General features: G+C 63.3%; 1 protein-coding gene across 1 annotated transcript in view; it reads right to left on the reverse strand.

The window, feature by feature from the left end:
* KIF26A (kinesin family member 26A) overlaps nt 1–23,333 on the reverse strand; it is a 39,345-nt gene that overhangs the window by 7,251 nt on the left and 8,761 nt on the right. The window contains exons 3-7 of the mRNA XM_087817891.1: nt 17,321–17,773; nt 10,674–10,849; nt 4,665–4,854; nt 940–1,152; nt 244–337 (exon numbers count right to left, since the gene is read on the reverse strand). Of these exons, the coding sequence (XP_087674017.1) occupies nt 244–337; nt 940–1,152; nt 4,665–4,854; nt 10,674–10,849; nt 17,321–17,773 (1,126 nt within the window). The remainder of the gene's footprint in view (nt 1–243; nt 338–939; nt 1,153–4,664; nt 4,855–10,673; nt 10,850–17,320; nt 17,774–23,333) is intronic.

Here is a 23,333-nt window from a genome sequence, read left to right on the forward strand (position 1 = left end):
TAGCTGCCTCTCTGGCCTCGCCTGGGGCTCTCAGGGCCAACCTGGGGCCACTGAGACCACAGGGGCCTCTTCTGACGAGCTCCAAGGCCACCCTGTCTTCCATGCCTGCAGGGTCTCGGCTTCCTCTCTAAGAGTCCCCAACCCCAAGTGCCCCCCCTACTGCCCATGTGGGATATGCCCCTGTCCCCCTCCCCTCCCAGAAATGGGGCCCAGGGACTGTAGATGGACGACGGGGGTGCTCACCGAGGCTCGTGTGGCCGAAGGAAAAAATGCAACCGTCAGCCCCACTGACCACTGACTGGAGCACATCAGCCACCGTCCCGGAGCAGACCTCGGCCTGGGGGAGGGACATGGAGTCATCAAGCACCAGAGTCAAGGGATCGTCTCCGGGCCCCCATCACGTCTTGTCCCCATCGCATGCAGGCAGGCAGCTCACAGGGTGGCCAGGCTGGCACACACATGACCAAGGACACAGAGATCTCTACGTGCACACTGAGCGCACACAGACAGGACATGGATACACACAGCACACACAGCAGGAACCGGCCAGTCACATGACTGACAGGCACACGCAAGGCACACAAGGTCACGCTGCCGTTGTGGGCACAGCAGGACCCAGGCCACAGCACACACGTGGTCCCGGCATGTACAGGACACGCAGGGAGCACTCCCAGAGCTCACACCCATCCAGGGCCAGACACACGACGGGTCAGAGAGCTCGACGGGTCAGAGAGCTCCCGCAGAGGCCGGGCTCTTCCCGGAAACAGTCTGAGAACCAGGCCAGGAGGGGAGGGGGCCGACACACGCCCTGAGGTTGGGGGGGGCACGCGGAAAGGAAACATCAAGGGCCTATTCTGCACTGCAGCTCTGGGCCTCCTGGCTCTGACCCCCTGGCCCTGAGCTGGCAGCCCCCAGGCCCCAGGACAGCACCGCCCTCACCTGCTCGGAATCCTGGGGGAAGACGGCGTCGAAGGCAAACATCTTAGGGACCGAGGTGGTGGCAGCCCGTCGGGGGCCGGCGCTGCCCGGGGGGCCGGCAGCCGGGTCATAAAGGGTCACCTGCTTCTTCCGGGGGTCCACCTTCAGGAAGGACGTGGACTCGGCTGAGCGCTGGGCCCCCTGGGCGGGCCAGACCCGCAGCATGACCTTCACCTGGGGAGACAGGGGGAGAGGCGTGGAAGCAGCCGCCCACCCGCCCCGCTGTGATAATTACAGGGCGGGGGAGCCGGGCGCAAGGAGCTGGGACAGCGGGCCGGGCCCCGCACGGGATCCGCCACAGGAATGCAGGCACCCGCGCCCCTGCTCCGGGCCGGAGGGGCCCCCTATGAGGTCAGCGGGGCAGGCGGGGAGCAAGGCTGGAGGAAAGTTGGGCTGTGCCAGGCACGTCAACACTGGGCAGGACAGGACCACAGGACAGAGGGAAGACAGAGCAGGGGGCAGGCTCTGGGCACCCCAGTGGGCAGAGGGACAGAAGTTCAGGGACTGTACCCAAGTGTCCCCACCTGCCCTCAATGTGGGGTCCATCCACACCCTCTCGCTGACTCTGACACAAGACCAGGTGACCCCAGAGGCTCAGAAAGCTTGAGAGCAAATCGCCCTCACAGGCACCCACAGCTCTGCCAGCTTCCTGGGTGCAGCAGCCACATGGCACCCCCACCCCACCCCACCCGGGCCCACTACAGCTCAAGGAGGGAGAAAACAGGCTCAGAGAGGTCGGCTGTCCTGCTGGTGTCACACAGCCTGAGAGTGGTCTCCTGAAATCCCAAACCCTAAATCTGAGGGAACAGGGAGGAAGGGAGAGAGGCCAGCAGAGGGGCAGCAAGACCCCCCCCACAGGAAGACACTGGCCTAGGCCTCTCCCAGCTGGGCCCTGCCCCCTGTGCTCCACCCAGTGGGGGGGGCTGTTCAGCCCACCCTGGGCCCCTCCGACTCCCGACCTGGGGACCAGCTCCGTGAAAGCGCAGCTGGAGGAGGCACGTCCCTGGACTGGGGCTGGGACCCAACGGCAGAGGGGCGCTCAGGCCCCGAAGCACAGTTCACTCCTGGCTAAGAGGGGGGCCCCAGCCCCCCAGATGTCTCAATGCAGCCTCCTCTCCCCTGGGGCCCCTCCTCCCAGCCCCAGGCCCTGAGTCCTTCAGGGTGCTGAGCGCAGCTGCCACCTCGAGTCCTGGAAACAGACGCCCAGAGTGGGCTCTGGAAACCCAGGCGCTGGCAGGATTCGGGTCTGCAGGAAGCCAGAAGGACACACTGGGGAGAGACTGTGACAGTCCTCGTGGAGACGCGAGTCCTGAAGGCCTCGGGTGGGGCGAGTAGGGGAGAGACTGGGAGGCCAGGTTGGGGGCCAAAGTGGGGAAGGGAAGGGACAGAGCAGAGCAGGAGGGTAGTCTGAGCTCAGCCAGCCCGGGACCAGGCAGACTCCGCTCTTGTTTCCAAAAAACACAAAAACAGACACAAAAATGTGTCCCTCCTGCAGGAGACTCGGCTTCCTGGAGGCTGGTCCGGCCCCACCGCCCTAGCCTTTAAGGGAACAGGAGGCTGGAGGGAGGGGAGGGGTGGCCAAGAACCAAGATGCCCCCAAACCTGCGCCAAAACAACCCCCAGACAGCGCCTCCTGCGTACAGCCCAGGACCACAGGGCAGGGTCCGGTGGGGGCGCCCCCCTGAACCAGAGCCCTTCCTGGGAAAAGGCACCTTCGTCCACAGCCCGATTTCTCCATTACGGTGTAAAAACCAAGTTACCACACTCATCTCACAGCCAATATTTTTCACGGACTTAATTGTAAGTGACAGACACAGAACACCCCCAGAAATGGCCCACCGTGGGCAGTTCACGAGGGCACTATCTCCGCCCCTTCGGCGGGTGGCACATTGACATGCAAAACCTGCCCTGGAAGGAGCACGTGCCCCATCCTCGGGGACACGCGGAGCACTTTGCAACTGTGCTCCTCCACCGGCTCCATTAGCCCAGAATCGATTATTTTATTCCCCGGCCACCGAACAAAACTATTTCATTTCCAAACGCCGTTGCCAAGCGGAGAACATGTGCTCTGCCCAGTCGTTTGGGGCCATTTTTCTCAACGTGAACTCCCCGGCCACTTCAGGAGCCAAATGGGTTCTGCAGAGGAGAGGGTTCCTGGCGGGCAGAGCCCTCAAGGAGCCGCGGTGGAGGGGTGGGGGGGCGGGGGGACATCGGCCATCCAGCTAAAGGCACCAGCCATTGTCTGCAAGGATCCTGTCAATTGCCGTGGGGAAATGACAATGTCTCCGAACATGAATGTTCAGATATTACAAAGCCCCACCAAATAGCTGCTGGTTAGAAAAAAAACATATTTTGCATAAAAAAGGGGCTTTGGCTCCCAAGCTGTGGCCCAGGCAGCAGGGGGAAGTGTGCTGCACCCACGTGACACAGGGATGTCTTCTTTAATACAGGGAGATGATGAATTACCCTAAGAAGCACGTTAATGTCAGGAATCAAGCGTAATCTAACTTCTCTTCTGTGACAATATTAAATGCCTTTCAGGAGGCATTTCTGATGGTGATGTTAGTGCAAATAACAGGCGGGGAGGCAGGGAGGGGCGCTGGGTGGGCGGTGACCGGACTGACTGGTGGCCAGGGGCAGAGGGAGAGAGTCCCCCACAGAGAAGGAGGGACCCGCCCTGGGTGGGAGCCTGGCTCCAGGGGGGGCCCGGTGCCTCATGTAACCCGGCAAGAACCCAGGGTGCATGCTGCAGTGGGTAACCCTCCAGCTGCCCACCCCAGACACCAGCCCGCCCCTGCCCACCCCGTCTGCAGACAAAGCCCAGACAATACCCAGAGGCCAAGTGACCAGGCCAAGGTCAAAGCCAGGCCCTCCCCAAGCCCATTTGCTCTGTCCAGCTCGCAGTGTCCTCCCACTGGCCCAGGTAGAGCTCAGGTCGCCACTCAGAAGGCTCCTGGGGGCCACTGATGCGATGCCTCCATGGACTCAGAGCCCAGCTCACTGAACGGGCCCATGAACCCAAGTGTACACTCAGATCCCGCACACACAGGGCCCTGAACAGGGTTCCAATGCCATGACCGGGAACCCAGACAGGGCTTAGACGGAACCCAGTCTCAGCACAAGGCTACACGGGCCAGGGGTCAGAGCCAGGGTGGCCAGGACCCAGCCAGCCTGGTCGTGACTGGGCAAGGCCCTTCACCCCTGTGGGCCTCAGTTTTCCCATCGGAACCAAAACACATTCCCTCTTTTTCCACTGTGGGCTACAGCTGGGATCTGCCATAGATCCAGGGAGCTGGGGGTCCCACCCCTGCCCCCAGACCCACCAGAGGGCTGAGTACTAGCAAAGGCAAGGCAAAGGGGTTCCTGGGGTCAGACCCCAACCCCTAGTCCCAGGAAGCCCTGGCCGCCCCGTCCCACACCGAGACCAGCATATGGCCCTGGGACCCCCCACCCATTTCCTATACCCCACCCCCAGTCTCCCAGGCTCCATGCCGACACCCTGAGCCAACAAGGTTGGCCTAGGTCTCAGTCCCCCCAGCTGCACCCCCGATGACCACCTTGTACAACCTGGGGGAAGGAAGCAGAGGTCTGTCTCCTGCACCCCCTCCCCACACCTGCTCAAACACCCCTGGACTCATGCCCCCTACCCCGCCGGGAGGGCACCCCCAAATCCAGGCTGGGCCTACCTTTCCGACGCTGCTGGGGTTGTCCTTGGCCTTGGAGGCAGCCCTGAGCAGGCAGGGGGGCACAGGGGGCGGCCACAACTGCAGGGCCCCACTGAAGTCCGTGGGGTAAGTGGAGGTGCCTCGGGAGGCGGGGGCCGGCGGTGGGTGTGGCTTCTTGCGCTTGGAGGCCAGGCTGAGCTTCTGGGCAGCCCTGGGGAGGGAAGGACAGACAGGTGGGCGGGGCGCTCAGAGTGGTCCCCCCACCCTAAATGCATCTGCACAGCCCCAACTTCATTTCTACCCGCTCGAAGCAGGGACCCCGGGGCTGAGCTGGGGCTGCCGAGTCTGGTCCCTGGAGGCTCTGCCCAGTGCAGACCTGGCGGGGTGACAGGCGGGCAGGCCCAGGGCCTGTGCCCCTCCCACACCTGCACTGGATGCCTCATCTTCCCACCAACCTCTACCTGCCCTGTGTCCCCAATCCCGCAGCTGCTGGGGGAGCAGAACAGGCCAGCCACTCAGGCTATGTGACCCCGACATGCTGACTTAGTCTCTCCGTGCCTCAGTTTCCCCATCTCTAACGTGGGATGACATGGCCACCAGAGGCCCTTGAGTGTGGCCCTGACGAGCCAGTGCACCCTTCACAGAGGTGGGCCCCCCACGGAAGGGCGGGAGGGAGAGGAGCCTGGCTCAGGGTGGAGAGCCTGCCTGCCAGGCGCCCCCACGTCTGCTGCACCCCATGCTGCCCGCCACCTCTCCCCACAGCCCCTCACCTCTCAGCCTGTCCTGTCCTGTCCTGCCAGGGCCACGGGCGGGCCTGAGCCGCCAGGCGGCGCAGCCTCTCGCCTGCCTCCCGCTCGGCGAGATCTACGGCCGGCGCTTTACTTAACTCCTCTCATCTTTAATAGGACTTGTCTTTTAAGAGACCCCAGGGATGGCTTTCCTCCCGGTGAGGTGTCATCGTGGAAAATAAAAGTAATCTATGATGCGCAGCGGGTCCTTAATAGAGCGGTGGTGGGGCCACGGCGGGCCGGCAGGGGTGGGGGTGAGGTCCCAGGAGGGGATCCTAGGAGTGGACCCTACAAGTGCTCAGGAGGCGCCCGGACAACGCAGGGTGCCCTCGGCCACAAGCAGATATCAACCCGATTCCTGCCTGAGCCTCCACACAGAAGACCTCCTTGTCCCCCCAAACCCCTCTCGTCCCCCCTTGTCCCCCTCATCCCCCTTCACTCCCCCTCGTCCCCCTCTGCTGGGAGGCCACACACAGGTCACGGGCAGAACAGGGCCACAAGCATCACCTGAGCACAGGGTGAGGTCGGGGCCGGGGAGCCCTGAGAAGGGCTGGGCAGGACCGCACCCCCCACTACAACGACTCTGCCTCAGAGCCTCAGCTCATGGGCTCCCCCTGCCCCACCCAGGGCCCAGCCCTGGCCTCCTGCCCGGGACCCCAACCACCGTGGGTTTTGCCAACCACCTGGGGGAAAGAAGCTGTGGTGTGACTTGGAGGAAGGACAACAGAGTTCAGCAGGCAGCCCCACCCCACGGGCCTGGCACTGCCCCAGGGGGACACGGGAGAACAGAGCTTGCAGGTGCAGGTGGAGCCCCCCACACCTGCCTAGATGGGGTGGGGCAGGCTGTGAAAGGGAGACGGGGCCTGGGCCTGACTCTGGCCTGCAAAGGTCAAGGAGCCCCGTGTACACAGTGGCACCTGGCCCTGGGATTTGAGGAAGGACAGCACACAGGGCCTGCCGGGCACCAGCCTGAGCTAAAACGTGTTGGCGTGGCCCCCAGGTGGACAAGACAGGTCAGCAAACAGCCATGGGGATGTGTGCCCCCCAACCCCAAAGCTGGCTCCCTGCACCCCAGGTTCAACAGGGTCAGCCAGGGACCCCGAGGCTGTGGGGGGCAGAGCATCCTGAACCCACACCCCCAAGCCTCTGGGGGTGTGGAGGCCGGGGACCCCTGGCGGGTGGGTGAGGTGCCTGAGGAGACCAAGTGACTGTTTGGAGCCTCTAGTCTGCAGAGGCCAAGACTGAGGGCAGGGCTGTGCCCTGTGGGACACATGCGAGGCCACTGAGGGCTCGGAACCCTGTGACCCTCTCAGGAGCCAGGATTTGGCAGCACAGACCTCAGCTCCACCCGGGCCACCCTCCGGGCCCCAGCAGTGGAACACAGGGAGGTGTCCTTCCCCACTGAACACACCCAGGTCCCACCTGTACAGACCAGCACCCATCCTCTGAGGTCCTGCCAGCCCCGGGAGTCTGGGATGTTATTGGCCAGGCCTCTCTACTGCGAGGGTTGACCTAACTCTGGGTGCCCTCTCTCCCCATCCCAGCCTGACGCAGGTCAGGCCTGAGGGGCTGGGAGCTGAGGAGCTGTGCCCCGGCCCGCCCAGCCCCCAGGTCCCTGCTCTCACAGGCGCGCGCGTCACTGGCATGACTCAAAGGCACATCACCGCATTAACAAGGCCCCGGGACGGCACTCTCTCCTTTGATGAAATCCAGGCCCCTGTAAACGGGGACAAACCTGTCAGCCACTGGCTCGTGCACCTCGGCTGGCATGGCCTGGGGAGGGGACTCTGGGGGGCTCTCTGGGGGGCCAGGCCTGCTCTGCCCTCGAGGGCCCCAGCCTTTTAGGGGCACAGATCTGGTTTCTGAACAGCGGAGGGGAAGATGGGGGTTGCGATGACACCAGGCCTCAAAGAGACTGAGAGAACACACAATGCCACACTCAGGACCATGAATGTCCACTGAACATCTGTGGAGTGGGGGGCCCAAGGCAGGGCCTGCAGGGCTGAGGAATGCTGGGAGAGACATGCAGGGGGAGTATGGGCAAGTCTGAACGGTCTGGCTCTACGGGAAGACTTGAAAAAGCAGGAACTTCACCTACATACAAAGCCTTCCTCCTCCTCAGAGGACACCACCTCCAGGAAGCCTGCCCTGGTGCCCCCACGCCAGGCCATGTGATTCCTGCTACTACTGGAACTCTCCTTGCCCTGAGACTTTGGTTGACATGGCTGTGCTCCCCCGATCTGCAGGCAGGTGTTTGCCAAGCAAGGCCTTGGACAGGGGAAGCTCAGGACACAGCCATGAGTGAGTATATAAGTGGGCTCCTGGAACATCCACCAGCCCCTCACTGCAAATCCAGAGGCCTTTCTTTCCTGGGCTCACCAGCCTTGGTCATTGATTCATATAAATGGAAGGAGAAATATTTTGCGTTTTTACAAAGAAAAATTACCTCTTACCAACAAGAAGGTAATTTTGTAGGCAACCAGTCAGCCTTCATGGTGAGGCCCTCAATTACCCCAAGGAGGTACACAGGCCTGTTCAGACATGTGTGAGGTCAGTTACAGGCAAGCCAAGGCTTCCTACCTGACCAGTGACGTGGCTGGTGAACCTGGCCACGCCCAAAGCACCCGCCTGTGTCCACCCCGGGAAGCTGCCACCCACAGGCCCTGAGAGACCCACGATCTGCCCATCAGGGACTCATGGGTACAGAGCTGCTAAAGGGGCCCTAGACCCCTGAAGCTGGGACAAGTTCCCAGCATCCCCAAACCCTGGCCCTTGTCATGGCTGGCATTTTCCATGTCACCCACAGGCTGGGAGCCATCCTCAGCCCCACCATGCAGGTAAGGGACCCCTCCCTGCACGGCCCTCCTGCTCTGGGCGCCCAGCTAGAGCAGCCCATGTGCCTCAGGCAGCACCAGCTCTGGTTCTGGACCTCAGCTCGGTGCCAGGCCTGATGCTCCGGGGCTGGGCGTGCAGGCAGACTCCAGGGAGGGGCTGCCCTGAGGCTACACTGGGGCAGGGAGGGGACCTGGAGAGCATTCCCCTTCTTCCACACCTGCTAGACTCAGGAAGGTGACCCCCCAGAAAGGCCCAGATGGGCAGGCGAGCAGGAGAGAGTACTAATGGAGGCATCTGGGAGGAGGGGAGGCTCCACAGGCAGGAAGGACAGGGACATTACTAGCAGGAGAGGGAGTATGCAGGAAGGGGGAATCAAGGTCACCAGAGCCTCCAGAGAAAATGTAATTACGGTGCCTGACCCACAAGGCCCAGCCTTTCCAGAACTCTGGTGGGGGCTGGCGCACGGAGCTCTGTTGCAGCTGTGGCCGCTGTGCCCGAGTGACCCACCCAGACCCAGCTGAGGGGTGCACGGCGCTGGGCCTCACACCTGGGCTCCGAGGCACCCACAAAACATTCCCCACCTCAGCCTCCAGGCACAGAGGTAAGGAGCCCAGAGGTCCTCAAGAAGATCTGCTGGGAATGCTCAGGGATCAGTGGAGAATCCAAACTCCTAACCTGCACACCACTCTGCCTCCCCTTGGCAAACACCAGACTCCTACTCAACCCTCAAAGCCCACTTGTGGTACACAGCACTGTGGACAGCACTTGCTTCACAGATCCCATGCTGCCATAAGGACACCTCCAGACAACCCCCCCACTAGCTAGAAACAGGGCAGGACAAGTCATGGGCTGGGGTCAGCTCTGCCCCTCCAGTCCCCAGAAGCACCAAGCATAGCTCAGGTGGAACCTCTGGCCTCTGACAGGGTCTAGCAGCCCCGCGTCTCCTGGGGACTCTGGACAAGCCCCTTCCCTCTCTGAGCTGCAGGCTCCACAAAACGAGGGAGGGGGTGCAGCTCTGGAGCACTCCACTTCACCCGATGGCAAGGGTGCTGCAGCCCCAAAGAACAGCAGGTCTCAGGCCCAGGTCAGGCAGGAGCTGGGGACTGTGTTCCCGGCCAGGACACGCCCCCCACTGGGCCCATAACCCTTCAGAAGCTGCTGGGATTCGGGGTGTTCAACAGGCTGGAAGTAATGGCAGCTGACAGCGCCCTCCCTGCAGACCCCCGGAAAACCTGCCTCCCCATCCCAGCCAGCGTGCCTGTTTCCATGGTAACTTCCCAAGGTCGGAAGTAGCTTTACCAGGCTCTAGACAAAAGGTGGCGTGCTCACTCTGCGGGGCCAGGGGGTCGCTAATGAGCCAGTGTGGCCCCCAGAACGTGGGACCAACCCCTGGGGCCGGGCCGCTTCCTTTCCAGAGGGTCTCGGGTGTGGACTCATCCGGCAACCACGGCCTGATAGAGGGTGGCTGCTGCCCACAGCCAGGCAGAGACTAACCGGGAAGGACGTTCCCAGCTGCTGGCCTGTCCCTGCCCTGCTATCCCCACCTGGGCTCCTGGGCCCGCCGGGCAGGCCTCCACCCACTCCACAGCCAGAGGGTCCCAGCCGCAAACTCGGCACTTAATTGGGGCAGTGGGCCCCACTAGCTGGGACACCGGGGCCTGCACCCCAGCAACACCCCCATCACACACCACCCCCGCCACCCCCCAATCAGGCCAAGCAGCCCGCCAGACCCCGATAAGGCACCAGTCCTGCCACCATGCATGATTCATGGTCAAGCTCATCAGCACCACGGGGCCGCTAATGGGACAGTGACCCACGGCCAGGCCTCCCATATGGCTCATTCCCACCGTTCCATCCCGGGATCTGCGGGATGGAAGCCAGCCCTGCTGCTCCAAACACCACTTCCCACCTCCATACCTTGGCTCACGCAGTGCCCCCCCTGGGCAGGCCTCCCAGCTGACATCCCCAAGACCGGTGCCTGCAGGGTCACAGCCAGACACCCTGGGAACCCAGAGAGCAAACCCTAAGCTCCAGTCACTCCCACACACCAGAGCTCAGGCCTGGCACAGGGACCCACTGGGCTCTTGGCTGTGGAGCTGGACTGGCAGCTGCTCAGGGGGATGACGATGGCGGGTCCTAGGTGCGGCCTGACCTCCGAGACCCTCCCTGCTCACCCCAACCTCCTCCCTGTCACCCAGAAATGCTCCCTTGGGCCCTGTTCCACCCCCACTCCCAGTCCCCATTCCCCGACGGCAGGGGAGCTGCCCTGAGGCCTGTGTCGGCCACACTGGCCCAGGACAGGCCCTGGGACCCACAGCTGGGTTCCCTCATGCCGGCCCAACTGTTCTCAGTGCTGCACAGACGTCAGCCCCCGAACCCTCAGAAACCGAGGGCCCAGGCGGTGTACCTGACGAAGAAGGAGGCTGCAGCCGACGGGCCTGTGGAGCCCCCAGCCGGGGAGACCAGGGCTGCTGCGCAGGACCCGCTGCGACCCCACATCTTGGACACGCCATCAGGGCCCACGGGGGGAGGGCCGTCTCGGACTGTGTCTGCCACCGCCACCGCGGCCACTGCCGCTTCCGCCTGCGGGAAGGAGAGAACTGCGTGAGGGACAGACGCCGCTGCTCGGGCACCTGCCCAGCCCACTCCCAGGCCCTGCACACAGGGCCCTGCCAGCTCGGGGTGCTGGGTGCTCTGCCCCAGGGAGGGTGGGAAATGCCCACCCTGGGGCCTGACTTTGCAGCCCCTCCCCCACTGAGGCCCAGAAACACAGTGGCCACAGCGGTCAGGACAGATGGACAGGGACCCTGTGCCCCTCACCCCCAGCTGTCCATCTGGGAGCACCCGAAGGCATAATTAGAGAAGAACCACAATAAATATTTGTCACGAGCGCTAATTGCCCCACATATGATAATGTATGAGGTTCCCATGTCTGAAATACTACCCTGGCATTTCCCGCTAATTAGCTAAAATAAATCCCAGAGAGGAGGACAGCCTCGTAATGAGGCACAAATGTGATTACGTGCTCCGGGGACGGCGCCGGCTCACTGGAGACCCGACCGCCGTGCATTACGTCTGTGTGCACGTGTCCAGTCCTGGGCCCCAGGCCTCAGCCTGGCCACCGCCAGCCCAGCGCCTGCCCCAGAGGCCCCCGTGCCCAGCCTCCCAGGCTCCCGGGCACCGTGGCCCAGCCCCGAGCACTGGTGACAGCCACTGCCCGGGATGCCCTCTGTGAGGACTGGCAGGGACCCTGCGGGTGAGGAACCCAGGTGGCACCACGTTCTGGAGGGCCCAGCATCCTCAGGTTCTGCCCAGGGACACAGCCAGAGGCCAGGGGGACACTTCAGCAGAACAAGACACATGGGTCCCAGGAGGAATGTTTAGAAGGAGGTCCTGCCCCCTCGGGGCACCACTACTCCTCACCGTGGTGGCGGATTCCACCCCACCCAGCCTGTGGTCAGAGTCAGCTTCCAAACCCCTCTTGGGGCACAGAAGAAACAACTCTGCACAGGACGTTCACAGACAGCCCCTCAAACCTTAGGCTGCAGGAAGCCAAGCACCCCCACCTGGCTCCCAGGGCACCGGCTGCTCCCCTAGGGCTGCAAGAAGGTTTGTAGCAGAGAAGGGCACACCTGGGACAGCCCAGGCCTTCACTGGGCATTGTGCCAGCACAGCAGGCCCTGCCACCTACCTTCTCACTGCCTACCGGGCAGGGACTCCCATGCATCCCTCAGAACCTAGGCCATTCCCTGCTCTGGCCCCAGGTGCCCTGCCCTGGCCTCCCTGAGCCCTCTGACCTCTCCTCAGCTCCCCCAGTCTGTCTGTCTAGCGCTTCTCACCCAGAGTGACCACCAAGCTCAACTTGTCAGCCCTATCCTCCATCCTGCCCACTTTCATGGGCACCCAGAGCAAGCTGGGAACAAGAGGCCCCAGAGGTACCTGGTCTCTTCCACAGCCCTGTGCCAGGTGTTCCTTAAACCTGTCCTCCAAGAGCGCACAGCCTGGGGACACAGACCCGAAACAGACCTAGCCCCCTGCTGAGCGGTGAGCCCCACACCAGAGGACAAGGGGGCTGCAGAGTGGGCACAGCTCATGGGGAACATGCCGGAAGGAGGGTCGGCCAGGCCGAGGCTGGGCAACGAGAAGCGGAAGCTGAGTTCCTTTTCCACCGTTCAATGTGGGCTCCCTACGAAAGTTCTTCTCTCCCTCGCCCAGGACAAGGTGCAGGGAAGAATTTGAAAGTTACATCACATCGATGTCGCCACCAGGGCCTGCCCTGCTCAGGGCAGAGCTGGGCACAGCCGGGGCGGGATCCTGGTCCCCACGCTGGCTCCAGCCAGCCCCAGCACAGGGGTGCAGCCCAGGCCTGGTGAGCAGGGGTTTAACGAGGCGACGTCCCGCGGGCAGGGCGGAGGGCCGCGCCCGCCCCCCAGGCCCGGCCTCCACGGCCCGGCCACCCCACCTGCTCATGCAGCACCTCCACCTCCCGCCAGAGCCGGTGCAGGCCACCGGCACGCCTGCAGCGCTGAGCCCCCCACACTGACCTGTCTCGGGTGTCCCGCACACGCCTCGGCTCCACCGTCCCACGAGCTGCCGAGCCGCGGCTCCGGCCACTGGGACGGCCGCTGCCGACGCCTGCCAGAAGCAGAACCCGGGCACGCCAAAAGAAGCCGGGGAGGGGAGGTGGAGTGGCAGGAGGGAAGACCACAACACGGGGACAGGAGACAGAGGGGCGAGCAGCGGGCAGGTGGCCAAACAGAAAACGTGATGGAGGTGCCAGGGCAGCAACGAAAGAAAAGCGAGAGGAGAGCGTGAGGCCACCATCCCGGAGGGGACAGCTAACAGAGGGCTCCTGCCGGCGGCCTTGCCCACAGGCCTCCACCGGTTCCACGGAACACAGTTTGGGAAACACCACACTCACCCACTTCCTAGGGACCCTCTGGGCCTGAGGTCCACACAGGTCAGATTCTGGCCTGAGAGGGCAGCATGCGCCAGCGTCTCAGGTCAAATACCTCCCTGGGGGCTATTTTGTGCCCGGAGGGGGGAGAGCCGGAGGGGGCAGGGCTACGGGGCAGCCAGGCTAAATCTTGCAGACAGTCTCAACCCCGCACAGGGCACGAGGGACATCGTTCAGTGGGCATGTACCAGGCACTAGGGCGCCAGTGAGGCAGACCCGGCTGCCCCCTCAAAGCTCCACCTGGTCACCCAGAGGGCCCCCAGCCGGGAATGTCCTACCCCTTGCAGGTGCCTCGCCCGCCCCGTCATAGAAGCAGCTTTGCTGCAGCCTCACCAGGGAGAGGGGACCACCCTGTCCAACTTCCACTCCACAGTGGGTAAACTGAGGCCTGGAGGGGAGCACCAGCAATGGGTCACGTTAAAGAGACAGGCCAGAACCCACACAAAGCTCCACCCACACCCCACCATCCCAGCTACGTCCCTGAGGACAGGTGGGCAACCACCAGGGACCCCACCAGGGCTCACAGAGAGGCGGGGACAAAGCAGGCTATCATGGGGGTGCAGCAGGAGCAACACCCCCAAGCCTGTGCCACCCAACCTCTAAGGATAGAGGAAACCCTGGCTCCCCCTGGCTCCACCAAAATGGCCTCGCCTCCCACTGTGCACATCAAAGCAGCATGCAGCACCTCCTCCAGGAAGCCCTCCATCATCCCTATCCAGGCCAGGCCTCCAGTGGCCCAGCCCCCCTGGCGGGCCAGAAACCCTCTGCTCCAGATCCTCCCTGGACTGTAAGCCCTGGGACCCCAGGTAGGGCCCAACCTGTGCTCATAGGACTTGGAAAGGTTTGCTCAGGCCCCGCAGGCCTGGCCCCCAGCCACAGCACTATTAATCGTGTCACTCAGCCCCGCCCTGGCCACCCCAGCCAGTGCTGCCTCCAACCTACTGTGGGGTCAGGAGGCCAAAGCCTCAGTATCCTGGCACCTGGCTGTCAAATGAGAGCAGGTGTCCTGGGAGCATCTGACCGGCACTGTATTAGCATGGGGGACACACACTGCACGCAGTTCACAGCCGTGTCCCAGGGGATGGGGCAGGGCAAGGGATCTGGGGCATCCCCATGGCCATGCCCAGCACTCTCAGGGTAGCTATATGGGTGACAGGCCAGAGCCCAGCTCCCATGGGCACCTGGCAGTCTGGGAAGCAAAAGCTGGACTGCCCCGCTGGGTGGCCCCACAGTTGGGAGCCTCACCAGACATGCAGGAGGTGGAACGACCCAGAAAAGGCTTAGCTCTGTGCCACCAACATGGAGAGTGGGCTGTGGCTTGATTACGGCTGTGGCTGGCTGAGGGCTGCCTCATTTGGACATGTGGCTCTCCAGATAGCCAGGCCCCCAGCATGACCCCCAGCAGGCCACCAGGCAGGGTCCCGGCCACAGCTCCCAGAATGTTCTGGGCCCACAGAGTTCTGGGTCCCACCTCCAGCGTCCCATGCCCATCCTGCCCCTCCTGCGCCTCCTGTCCATGCCCGAAACCAGGTAAGCTACTGCTTGAGCCACCCCACAGACCCCGGTCCACCCCACAGGCCCTGGTCCACAGATGGGGCTGTGTTGGAGATTCACGGCACATCCCCGTGAATACTAAATGTAGAAGCATTTAGTTCTACAACCTAACGTGGTATTTTACATTCCAGGGCCACCGCTAATGATCGATGCCCTGGTTCAGGGGAAGTCACCTAGTCTGAGTCCTAAGTTCTATTTACGGTTCTAATAATCTCCCTATCGATCACCATGGCTGTCGTCTAATTATAAATCCATTCCCACCCACCCAGACGCAATCGATGCACCCATAAAACGAGAGGGAGCCTTAAATGCCCACGTTTTACGGTGTGCAAGCTGCAGGCAGGGCCACCCGGCAAGGGGCCAGTGACCCCACCCAGGCACAGACTCCGGCTACACCAGCTCGCATCCCTCCTCTGCTCTGGGCACCCTCAGAGAAAAGGCCAACCCCTTTCAGCCTGGCATTCGAGGCCCCGGCAAGACATGCACTTGGCTCCTTCCCCAGGTTGGAGCCCTCTGCCTATTTCCAGAGGCCTCCACTGTCCCCACCACACCTTGCCCTGGGCCCTCCATCTCTGAAACTTCCCTCTGGGCCCAGATCAATGCCACCTCCTCCAGGAAGCTGCTCAGCTCTCCTGAGCTGCTTCCTCCTCTCCTCGGCACTGCCCCCTGCACATTCGTCCCCAGCGAGCAACCCAGCCCTCAGGCCAGGAAGCACCAGGGATAGGGTGGGCGCTGGCCTCTCTCTTCCTGCCCTGACACCAGAAAGAATACATGGATGAGTAGGAAGCTGTGAGGCCATGCCCAGGGTACATCATCACACCACCTGGAGACTAGTTCAGGTCCAGAAGTTCATCCCAAGAGCTCCCCATGCACCCCATCCCCAAGCCACCAGGAGCCAGGGGACCCCAAGGACAGCAGCGGGTCATGGGGGCCAATGCTGAGCAAGGGCAAGACCTCACCAAGGGCCACAATGAAAGTGGCAACGTCCAGCCCCATCTCACTGACCTCAGAGTGATCGACAAGCCCGGGGGTAGGGGCAAGCACGAGTCTCTCATACTAAGACTGCGCAGGGCTTTGCCCAGCAGCTGGGCCCTCCCTCTAGCCCTGCAGCACCACCGGGCACAGACTGTGGCAAACGCTTCTGCCACAGACACTTGCTGGGCAGGCCTGAGCGGCTGGCTGAGTGGCTGAAACACATACCAAGCAAACGTCTTCACAGCCTCCCATCCATCTCCCGGTCCCTGGGCTTTGTGGGGATGGGTGACACGCAGGGGGTGGGCTCTTCCATATACCTACACACACCTGTGCAGCACCATTACCTGGTCCCACCTGGCCTGGTCCACGCCCCACATTCATCTCCCCTTCCCTCCCCCAGCCCTGTTTCCTGATACGGCCTCATGCTTCCCACCTCCAGGGAGGCCTCCGTGCTCCAGCCTCACAGCTCCAGACCTCCACACTGACTATTCCCTCTGCTTGGAGAGTCCTTCCTACTTTGTTTCTAGTGAGCCCCTATCCTGAACACGGCAGGATTCTCCCTCTCAGTCCTCAACCAAGCAGGTGGGTGCGTCTGAAGGCATGTGATCCCCGGGAGGAGGTCCCCTGGTCATGCAAGACTCAGGCAGGGCGGCCAGGTGCCTTCTGGGGACAGGTCTTCCTGAGAGAGCCCTGGCCCCACCCCACACCAACTTCTTCAGCTGTCCCAGGAAACCCCTGGGAAATCCAACAACCCACCCTCTCCTGACACCCCATCCTGGTGGTACTCCTCAATGGAAAACTGGGGGACACAGAGGACACACAAGAGAAACCCCTACCAGCTGAGCTCCATGGCTGATGGGAAAGTGCGGGGTCCCCTGACCCCCTTCAGCCAGAGCTGGCTTCATCTCGGACTGTGGGGCTAACACTGCCAGTCCAGGTGCATGGCACCCACAGCACCCACCATGCCCAGGGCTGGTTCCACAGAAGCCATGCCCACTGCTGAGGTGACAACCTGGTGGCCAGAGGAGGGGGAGCCTCGGAAGGGAGAAGCATTCTGTAGTCAACTGAAGAGAGGCGGCTCCTGAGAGCAGGCCTGGTGAGTAGTGAACACAGGCCTCCCTGTGCTCCAGGCTCTATGCCCCTGTCTGTGGGCAGGTCTGTGTCACCCTGGCCATGCCCCTGGGGGCAGCCTGATATGGCAGGAGAGCTTGGAGGGGAGGGACCACTGGGGCCCCACCCCACTCGGAGATGTCCCCACCCCCCCAGCCCCAAGCCCCGAGGATGAAGATCTGACCTCGTCCCAGGAGCCCATAAGGCCCTTCCATCAGCCCGCAGTGCCAGGCGTGGCCTAGGAGGCAAGAGAAGCCACACCACCCTCGCCACATGTGCTGGTGCCATGGATGTGATGCTCCGGGGGACATGAAAGGACGCTGCCCACCACTGACCTTGCGGCCTTAGGACTGGCTGGGGGCATCGTCCAAGGTCCACAGCCCAGCACTGCCCATGAGGGGTGGACACAGGCCCCCAGGAGGGAACCCAGCTGCCAACACCCCGTCCAGGGCACTCACCAAGCACGACGGAGGCAGGAAGCTGTTGACCCTCGAGACGCTCCACATGCCCTCCAGGCACTGCTGAGCCTGGATGGTGACCGTGCTCAGCGCCCCACCCAGGCCGGCAGGTGCCACTGACACCTGGACGCTGGGCCCGGGTGGCCAGGCCAGCCCCTTCCTCCTGTCCGGCCCCATGTGGCCCGGCTGCCTGCTGGCCGCGCCGGCCACCATCGGTCCATTCCTCGGGCTGGTCACAGTGCTGGGGCTGGACAGCGTGAGGCTGGGGCCTCCATGAGGGGTGTCAGGGTCCTCATGGCCGGCAGGTGTCTGCAGCAGCTGCAGGGCCTCCCGTGTGAGCTGGTTCAGGTGGGTGGCACAGGCGTCACAGCGGCGCTCGGCCTCTGGGTGGCACGATGACAGGGCCCCAGGCGCCGGCAGCTTGTCAAGGAGCAGAGCAGACAGGCAAGGGTCCTGGGGGAACAAGGGACAGAGGCGGTCAGGGCCCAGGCACCAGGACCGGCCACCGGATCCTCCCCATCCCCCGCTGCAGCCAACGCCTGCTGCGGCCGTGGCGTAATCCATAACTGGTTAATAAGCCCCAAATGGTTTCGTCTGCACGCGCCCAGCAGGAAAATAATTATCGGACTGAACAGTGTGGCCCGCGGTGCCCTTGACACTGCCCACCTTCCCGCCGTCACTACCGGGCTCGCTCATGCTAACATGACATCTGTGCTCCCCGGCAACCTGGCCACGAACAGCCAAGGCCACGCAGCTGAGGAGCCGCCAGGAGGCCGCAGAGCAGGGCCAGGCCCCCCCCCGCCAGGGCCTTCCACAAGGCTGGGCTGGCCCGCACCCCAGGGCCCCCGTGCAAAGCCACGTCTATTCCAGAGCCACAATGGCCTCCCCGGATCAGCCCTGGCCGATGCGGGCCTGGGCGGCTGGGGACCCTCTCCCTGCCTCTGCGAAGTCTCCGGCCCTAGTCCGGAGGGAGCAGGAGGAAAATGAAATGCGGTCCTGCATCAATGTCCTACGATGATACTCGGCAGTGAGCCGGGCAGTCCGGGGCCACAAGTGCCAGCCAGCAGGGCGGAGGGAGGCAAGGCTCGGTGCCCACCACGCTCCATCACGGAGCCATGCTGACTGGTAGCTGCCCCTGCAGCCCAGCGCCCGCTCCCCCACACTGGGGGGACACACAAGTCTCCCTGACCATGAGCCTGGTGTCCAGAAAGGACTAAGAACAGGAGCGAGGGGAACCTAGAGGACCCTGCCTAGCCTGGAGATCAGAGAGGGCTTCCTGGAGGAGGTGATACCCTGGAATGAGAAGCAGGCATCGATTCTCAGGAAGAACCTAACTGGAGGGCCCATCCCCTGCCCCTCGACCGCCCCACCCGACTCCACCTCGCCACCTCCCAGGACAGCCCTACAGGGGTCAGGGTCTGAGCTGGGGCCAGCCCCTCAATGGAGCACCGGCTGTGACCACCCAGGACTGTCCCAGTGCCAACCCAGCAAAGCAGGTCCCAAATGCAGGCCCCTTGTCTCCACCTCAGCAGCTGGTCGCCTCGCCAGCCCGAACCCCTCCCTCAGCCCCCAGCCCAAACCTGCAGCAAACGTGTGGAGTGTAGAGCCAGGGCTTCCTGCCTCCCCAGCCCCGGGCCGCCCTGCTCACCGCTGGCCACACCACCCAAGGGGCAGCCTGCTCCAGTCCAGCTGCCCTGCTGACCACAAAAGGAACCAAGGCCTCCCCAACACAACCGTTTCTCAGACAAGAAGGCGGATCTCATCCATCTACCCAAGCTCCCCGAGCCTGACCTGTGGCGGCTGAGCCCGTGTCCACAGATGCCTGGGAAGGCTCAAGGGACAGTGGTGGCCTTGCTCCAGTCCAATGTGAGCAAGAGGTCCCCCTGCACCTATGTCCCCAGGACCACCCATGCTCCAGGCAGTGTAGGCCACAGAACTGTCCCCCCACACCCAGGCAGACAGGTCAAATGGAAGGGTGACCCAGCCATGCCGAGTCCAGCTACCTGAGACGGGCCACCGGAAGGCCTGGGTTCTCTCCAGCTGGGCTGGAGGGCCTCTGAGCCTCTGACGTGCCTGTGAGCCTGGTTCAGATTAGCGAACCCCCTCCCTCCTGCAGCCCTGCGGGAATTCACCGAGGTGGCCTCGGGAGCCCTGCAGAGGGGGGGCCATGGCAACACTCTGCAGGAACCCCCACTCGGGCTGGCAGGCTGGCCGGCCTGGCGCAGATGGAATCCAGACGCCCTGTCCCCCAGGCCTGCCACTCCCCCTGTTTTCCAGGTCCTGGCTCTGATTACTCTGGTTTTTCCACTCAGCAGGAGGCCACTAATGGTGGCCGGGATGAGGGGAAGGAAGTGCCTGCTAGAGCCATTAACCCAACTTGAAAGGCTGCCCAGCCCCTGCCCGCCGGGCCCCAGCAGCCCATTGTTCTAGGGCCTCTGCCTGTCTTAGGGGCCTCAGACCTCTTGGGGAGCCCCCAGCCCCCCTCCATGGGCTACAAAGGAGGAGGCAGGAAGGGGGAGGCTGACCTGGGCATGCACCAGACCCCCAGCACCCCACACAGCCAGCCAGGCACAGAGGCTGGGGGGAGGCCACAGGAAGCCAGGGCAGCACGCCCCAGTTACTCCAGCCGAGCCCCCCAGCCCCCGCCCAGCTGTGTCATCAGGAATTCAGACAGCAGCTGTCAGGGAGGCCCCGGCCCACTCAGGCCTGGGGCACTGATCAAAGCCCTGGGGGGTGAGCACCCCTGTCACAGAAAGACGAGCCCGGCTGCCTGGTCACCTGCTCAGCGAGCCCACAGCGGGGGGCTTAGTGCTCACAGCCCCCCAGGTCCCGCCCAGCCCTGCTCTCTCACAGCCACAGGGGAGGGAGCCCTGCTTTCCAGGCTGCAGGAGGCCCCGCCCAGACACACCAGGGCCCCACCCCATGATCAAAGCCCAGCCAGCACTGGCCACCAAGCCTCCCTCTCAGGGACCCCCACAATCACAGCTGCAGACAGCCTGGCTGTAGGGGCTCCAGACGTGGGGCAGGGGCCAGCTCTCCAACCTCTGTCTCAGGTCACACACTGGAGATGGCAGAACACCCCCCCCCCCAGGAGAGACCTGCCTGAGGCCACCACATGGGTGCCCAGTGGGGCTGAAAGCCCTGCCCCAAGCCTCGCAGGCAGTCCAGGCAGCTGGGGCTAGACCTTGGACCCCTGAGCAGCATGCAACACTCAGGGCAAGCAGGTCACTCAGAGCCATGCACCCTGCACCTGAGGCACCCGAGGCCTCTCCAGTCTGTCTGACCAGCCTGGGGGCCAGCAAGCTTTGGGCAGGACAGACCCAGCGCTGGGCTCTCCACCCCAGCACCCTGGCCCAGCATTCAGGACTCCAGATGGGGTGAGGGGGGGGGCTTTCTCCCAGGGACTGGCATTGGCCAAGCCCAGAATGGGCAAGGGGCAGACACCACCTTCCACACCACGCGAGGCCCTGGGCAGCCCTCTCTGGGCCTCCACAGCACAGGCCCACAGTGTCAGACCTCAGCACAGCAGGCTGGAGGCACCTGAGGAGCCACTGATCTTTCCCCATCCCTTCTGAAAGGACAGGTCTCTCCCAGCCACAGGGGGTCCACAGGCCCCAGCCCCTGCAGGGTCACAGCCCAGATCGCAGGAATGCCAGGCCCTGAAAGCTCAGCCCCCACCCCGCCTACCCCCTACCCCTCCCTCCTGGAGCCCAGCACCTTCAGAAAAACAGTAATCACCTGGCTGCAAAATATTATTTTTAATTTCCTCTTTAAGGTCTAATTAAACAGATATTTTATTTGCACTTAAAAAGAGTTTTTCTTAATTTGACTCAATTTAGCACTGCATACCACCTACCTGCACGCCACCCAGTTTTAGGGAGCCTCCCCCCTTTAAGATGACTTTCCATTTCTCGCTGCAGCTCTGGGGTCTCTGAGTTACTGTAAGTAATCCTTCCATCTTCCCTACACTGGGGGCCCAGAGGGACCTCACCAGGACCTGCTGCCCCATCACCACTAACAGGAGAGGTTCCCCCAGCCCAGCCTACCAGGCCCACCCATGAGGTCCCACAGGAGCTGACCACATCCCCAGCTGAGGCCACCATGGGAGGGGGACGGGAGGGGTCTGCTCCCCAACTCAGAGAAGCCCCAAGACCTCAGGACTATGAGACGACCCTCTCTGAGCCCCCATCACCCCGTCTTTAGAAAGAGGGTGCCAGCACCCACTGGAAGGGAACTTGGACCAGATGCCCAGCCTGGAGGAGCACCCGAGCCCGGGGTTCCCCTCCCCGGGTGCCACACTGTGTAGGTGAGCATGCATGTGGGCAGGGAGCTGGGGTCCTCACTGGCAGCAATCCCTCTGCCTCACCCCCCCTTCCCTCCAAACAGAGCACGCCGGCAGCGGTCCCAGGCAGGCAGTGACCCCGTGCAGGCAGTGACCCCATGCAGGCAGTGGCCCTGTGCAGGCAGTGACCCTGCATCCACCGCTTCCGGAGTTGACAACAGGTCCAGGAAAGGACCCCTGGCTGCTGGGCCAGGCACCGCCTCTCGAGCACTGCTGTCCAGGACTGAGGACATTCCTATGTCGCGTGCAGCCTGGCGGGACTGGGGTAGGTCAGGGATCAGGGCTCAGTTTTCCAGCCTAGAAACTGCCAGACTATGCTCAGGCCACTCCCTCCCATCGAGGGCCCAGCACCCAGCCCAGGGCCCTGCCCGCCTGAGCCTGCCAGTTCCCAGGGAGGACCTAGAGACCCCCAGCAGACCTCTCCTGTCCGACACTCCAGCCCCATCAGTCAGTAGTTCTGAGGCCCGGAGCTGACCCAGGTTCCCTTCTCTGCTGGGGGGAGGGGTGGGGAGCAGGGGGCCCAGCCTAGCTACCCAGCACTGACCAGCACCCGTCCCCAAGGCCTTGTGCCAGGCGCCAGCCAGCTGGGCAGCTGGGGGCACACACTAGTCCATTGAGACCTCCTCTCGTCAATGGTCCCCCCTGTCCTCTGCCCGATGCCACTAAAGGGACCCCTGGGGGCTAAAGGCCAGACCAGCAGGACAGCCTTAGCGGGGTGGGGGTAGTGGGGAGGCAGCTCCATCAGGACACCCGCCATTCAGAGGAGGGGCTTGGCATGCTTCAGGGGCCTGGACTCACCCGGACACGCTCCGGCCCAGCTCCGTGGGCCGAACATGGCTCATCTCCTCATCTGAACATGGGCTACAGATCTCTCCTCCAGGGTGGGGGGCATCGCCCTGCAGGCCATCCTCAACAATCACCCCAAAGAGAAGGCAGACACCAGGCAGGATGGGCCCCTGTCACTATCTCAAGACCCAACACCCAGACTTACCACTGTCAGGCACCCCCAGGCTCCCGCAGCCCCCTGTGCTGGCTGGATAAGTCCCCTCAGAGTGCCAGGGCACCCGCCTCCACAGACACCCACCCCACTGGGAACCCCCTTACATGCTGGCTACCATGAGCATGCCCCCTTTACAGACTGGGGCTCAGAGAGGCTAAGACACTTGGCTCAGGCCACACAGCAGAGCTGAGACTCAAAGTGTGGGAGGCACAGGAAGGGATGGGGGCCAAGGAGAGGGGGCCCTAGGAACAAGACCAGGAGGGTCTGTGGCTGAGCAAAGGGCAGCTGTTGGGCGGGCCAAGCCGAGATGGCTGCCCGGCAGTTCCTTGGGTTTTGGATGGGCCAAGTTTTGATGGCTGGTGGGAGTTCCAGGAGGCAGAGCTGGGCTGTGGAGGGCAGGACTGGGACAGGGAAGCCCAGAATAAGACATTTAGGGAGGGGCCAAGCCTGCAGCCCACACCCGAGCAGGACACGAGGCAGGGCCGGTGCCTGGCACGCTCCACCTGGAAACACGGGGTCAGAGGTAACGTGCAGCGGTGTAAGGACATCCACCTGAGACCGGACACAGCGGGCGTGGAGCAGCTGGCGCTGGGCCGAGCAGGCAGGACCATAAACCTGCCAGCCCCAGGCGCCTGGCGGAGCCCACCCACCCTGCCCCACAGTCTGGGGTG

This window comes from Miniopterus natalensis, chromosome 1, assembly GCF_054644295.1.
Source record: "Miniopterus natalensis isolate mMinNat1 chromosome 1, mMinNat1.hap1, whole genome shotgun sequence".
Taxonomy (NCBI): Eukaryota; Metazoa; Chordata; class Mammalia; order Chiroptera; family Miniopteridae; genus Miniopterus; species Miniopterus natalensis.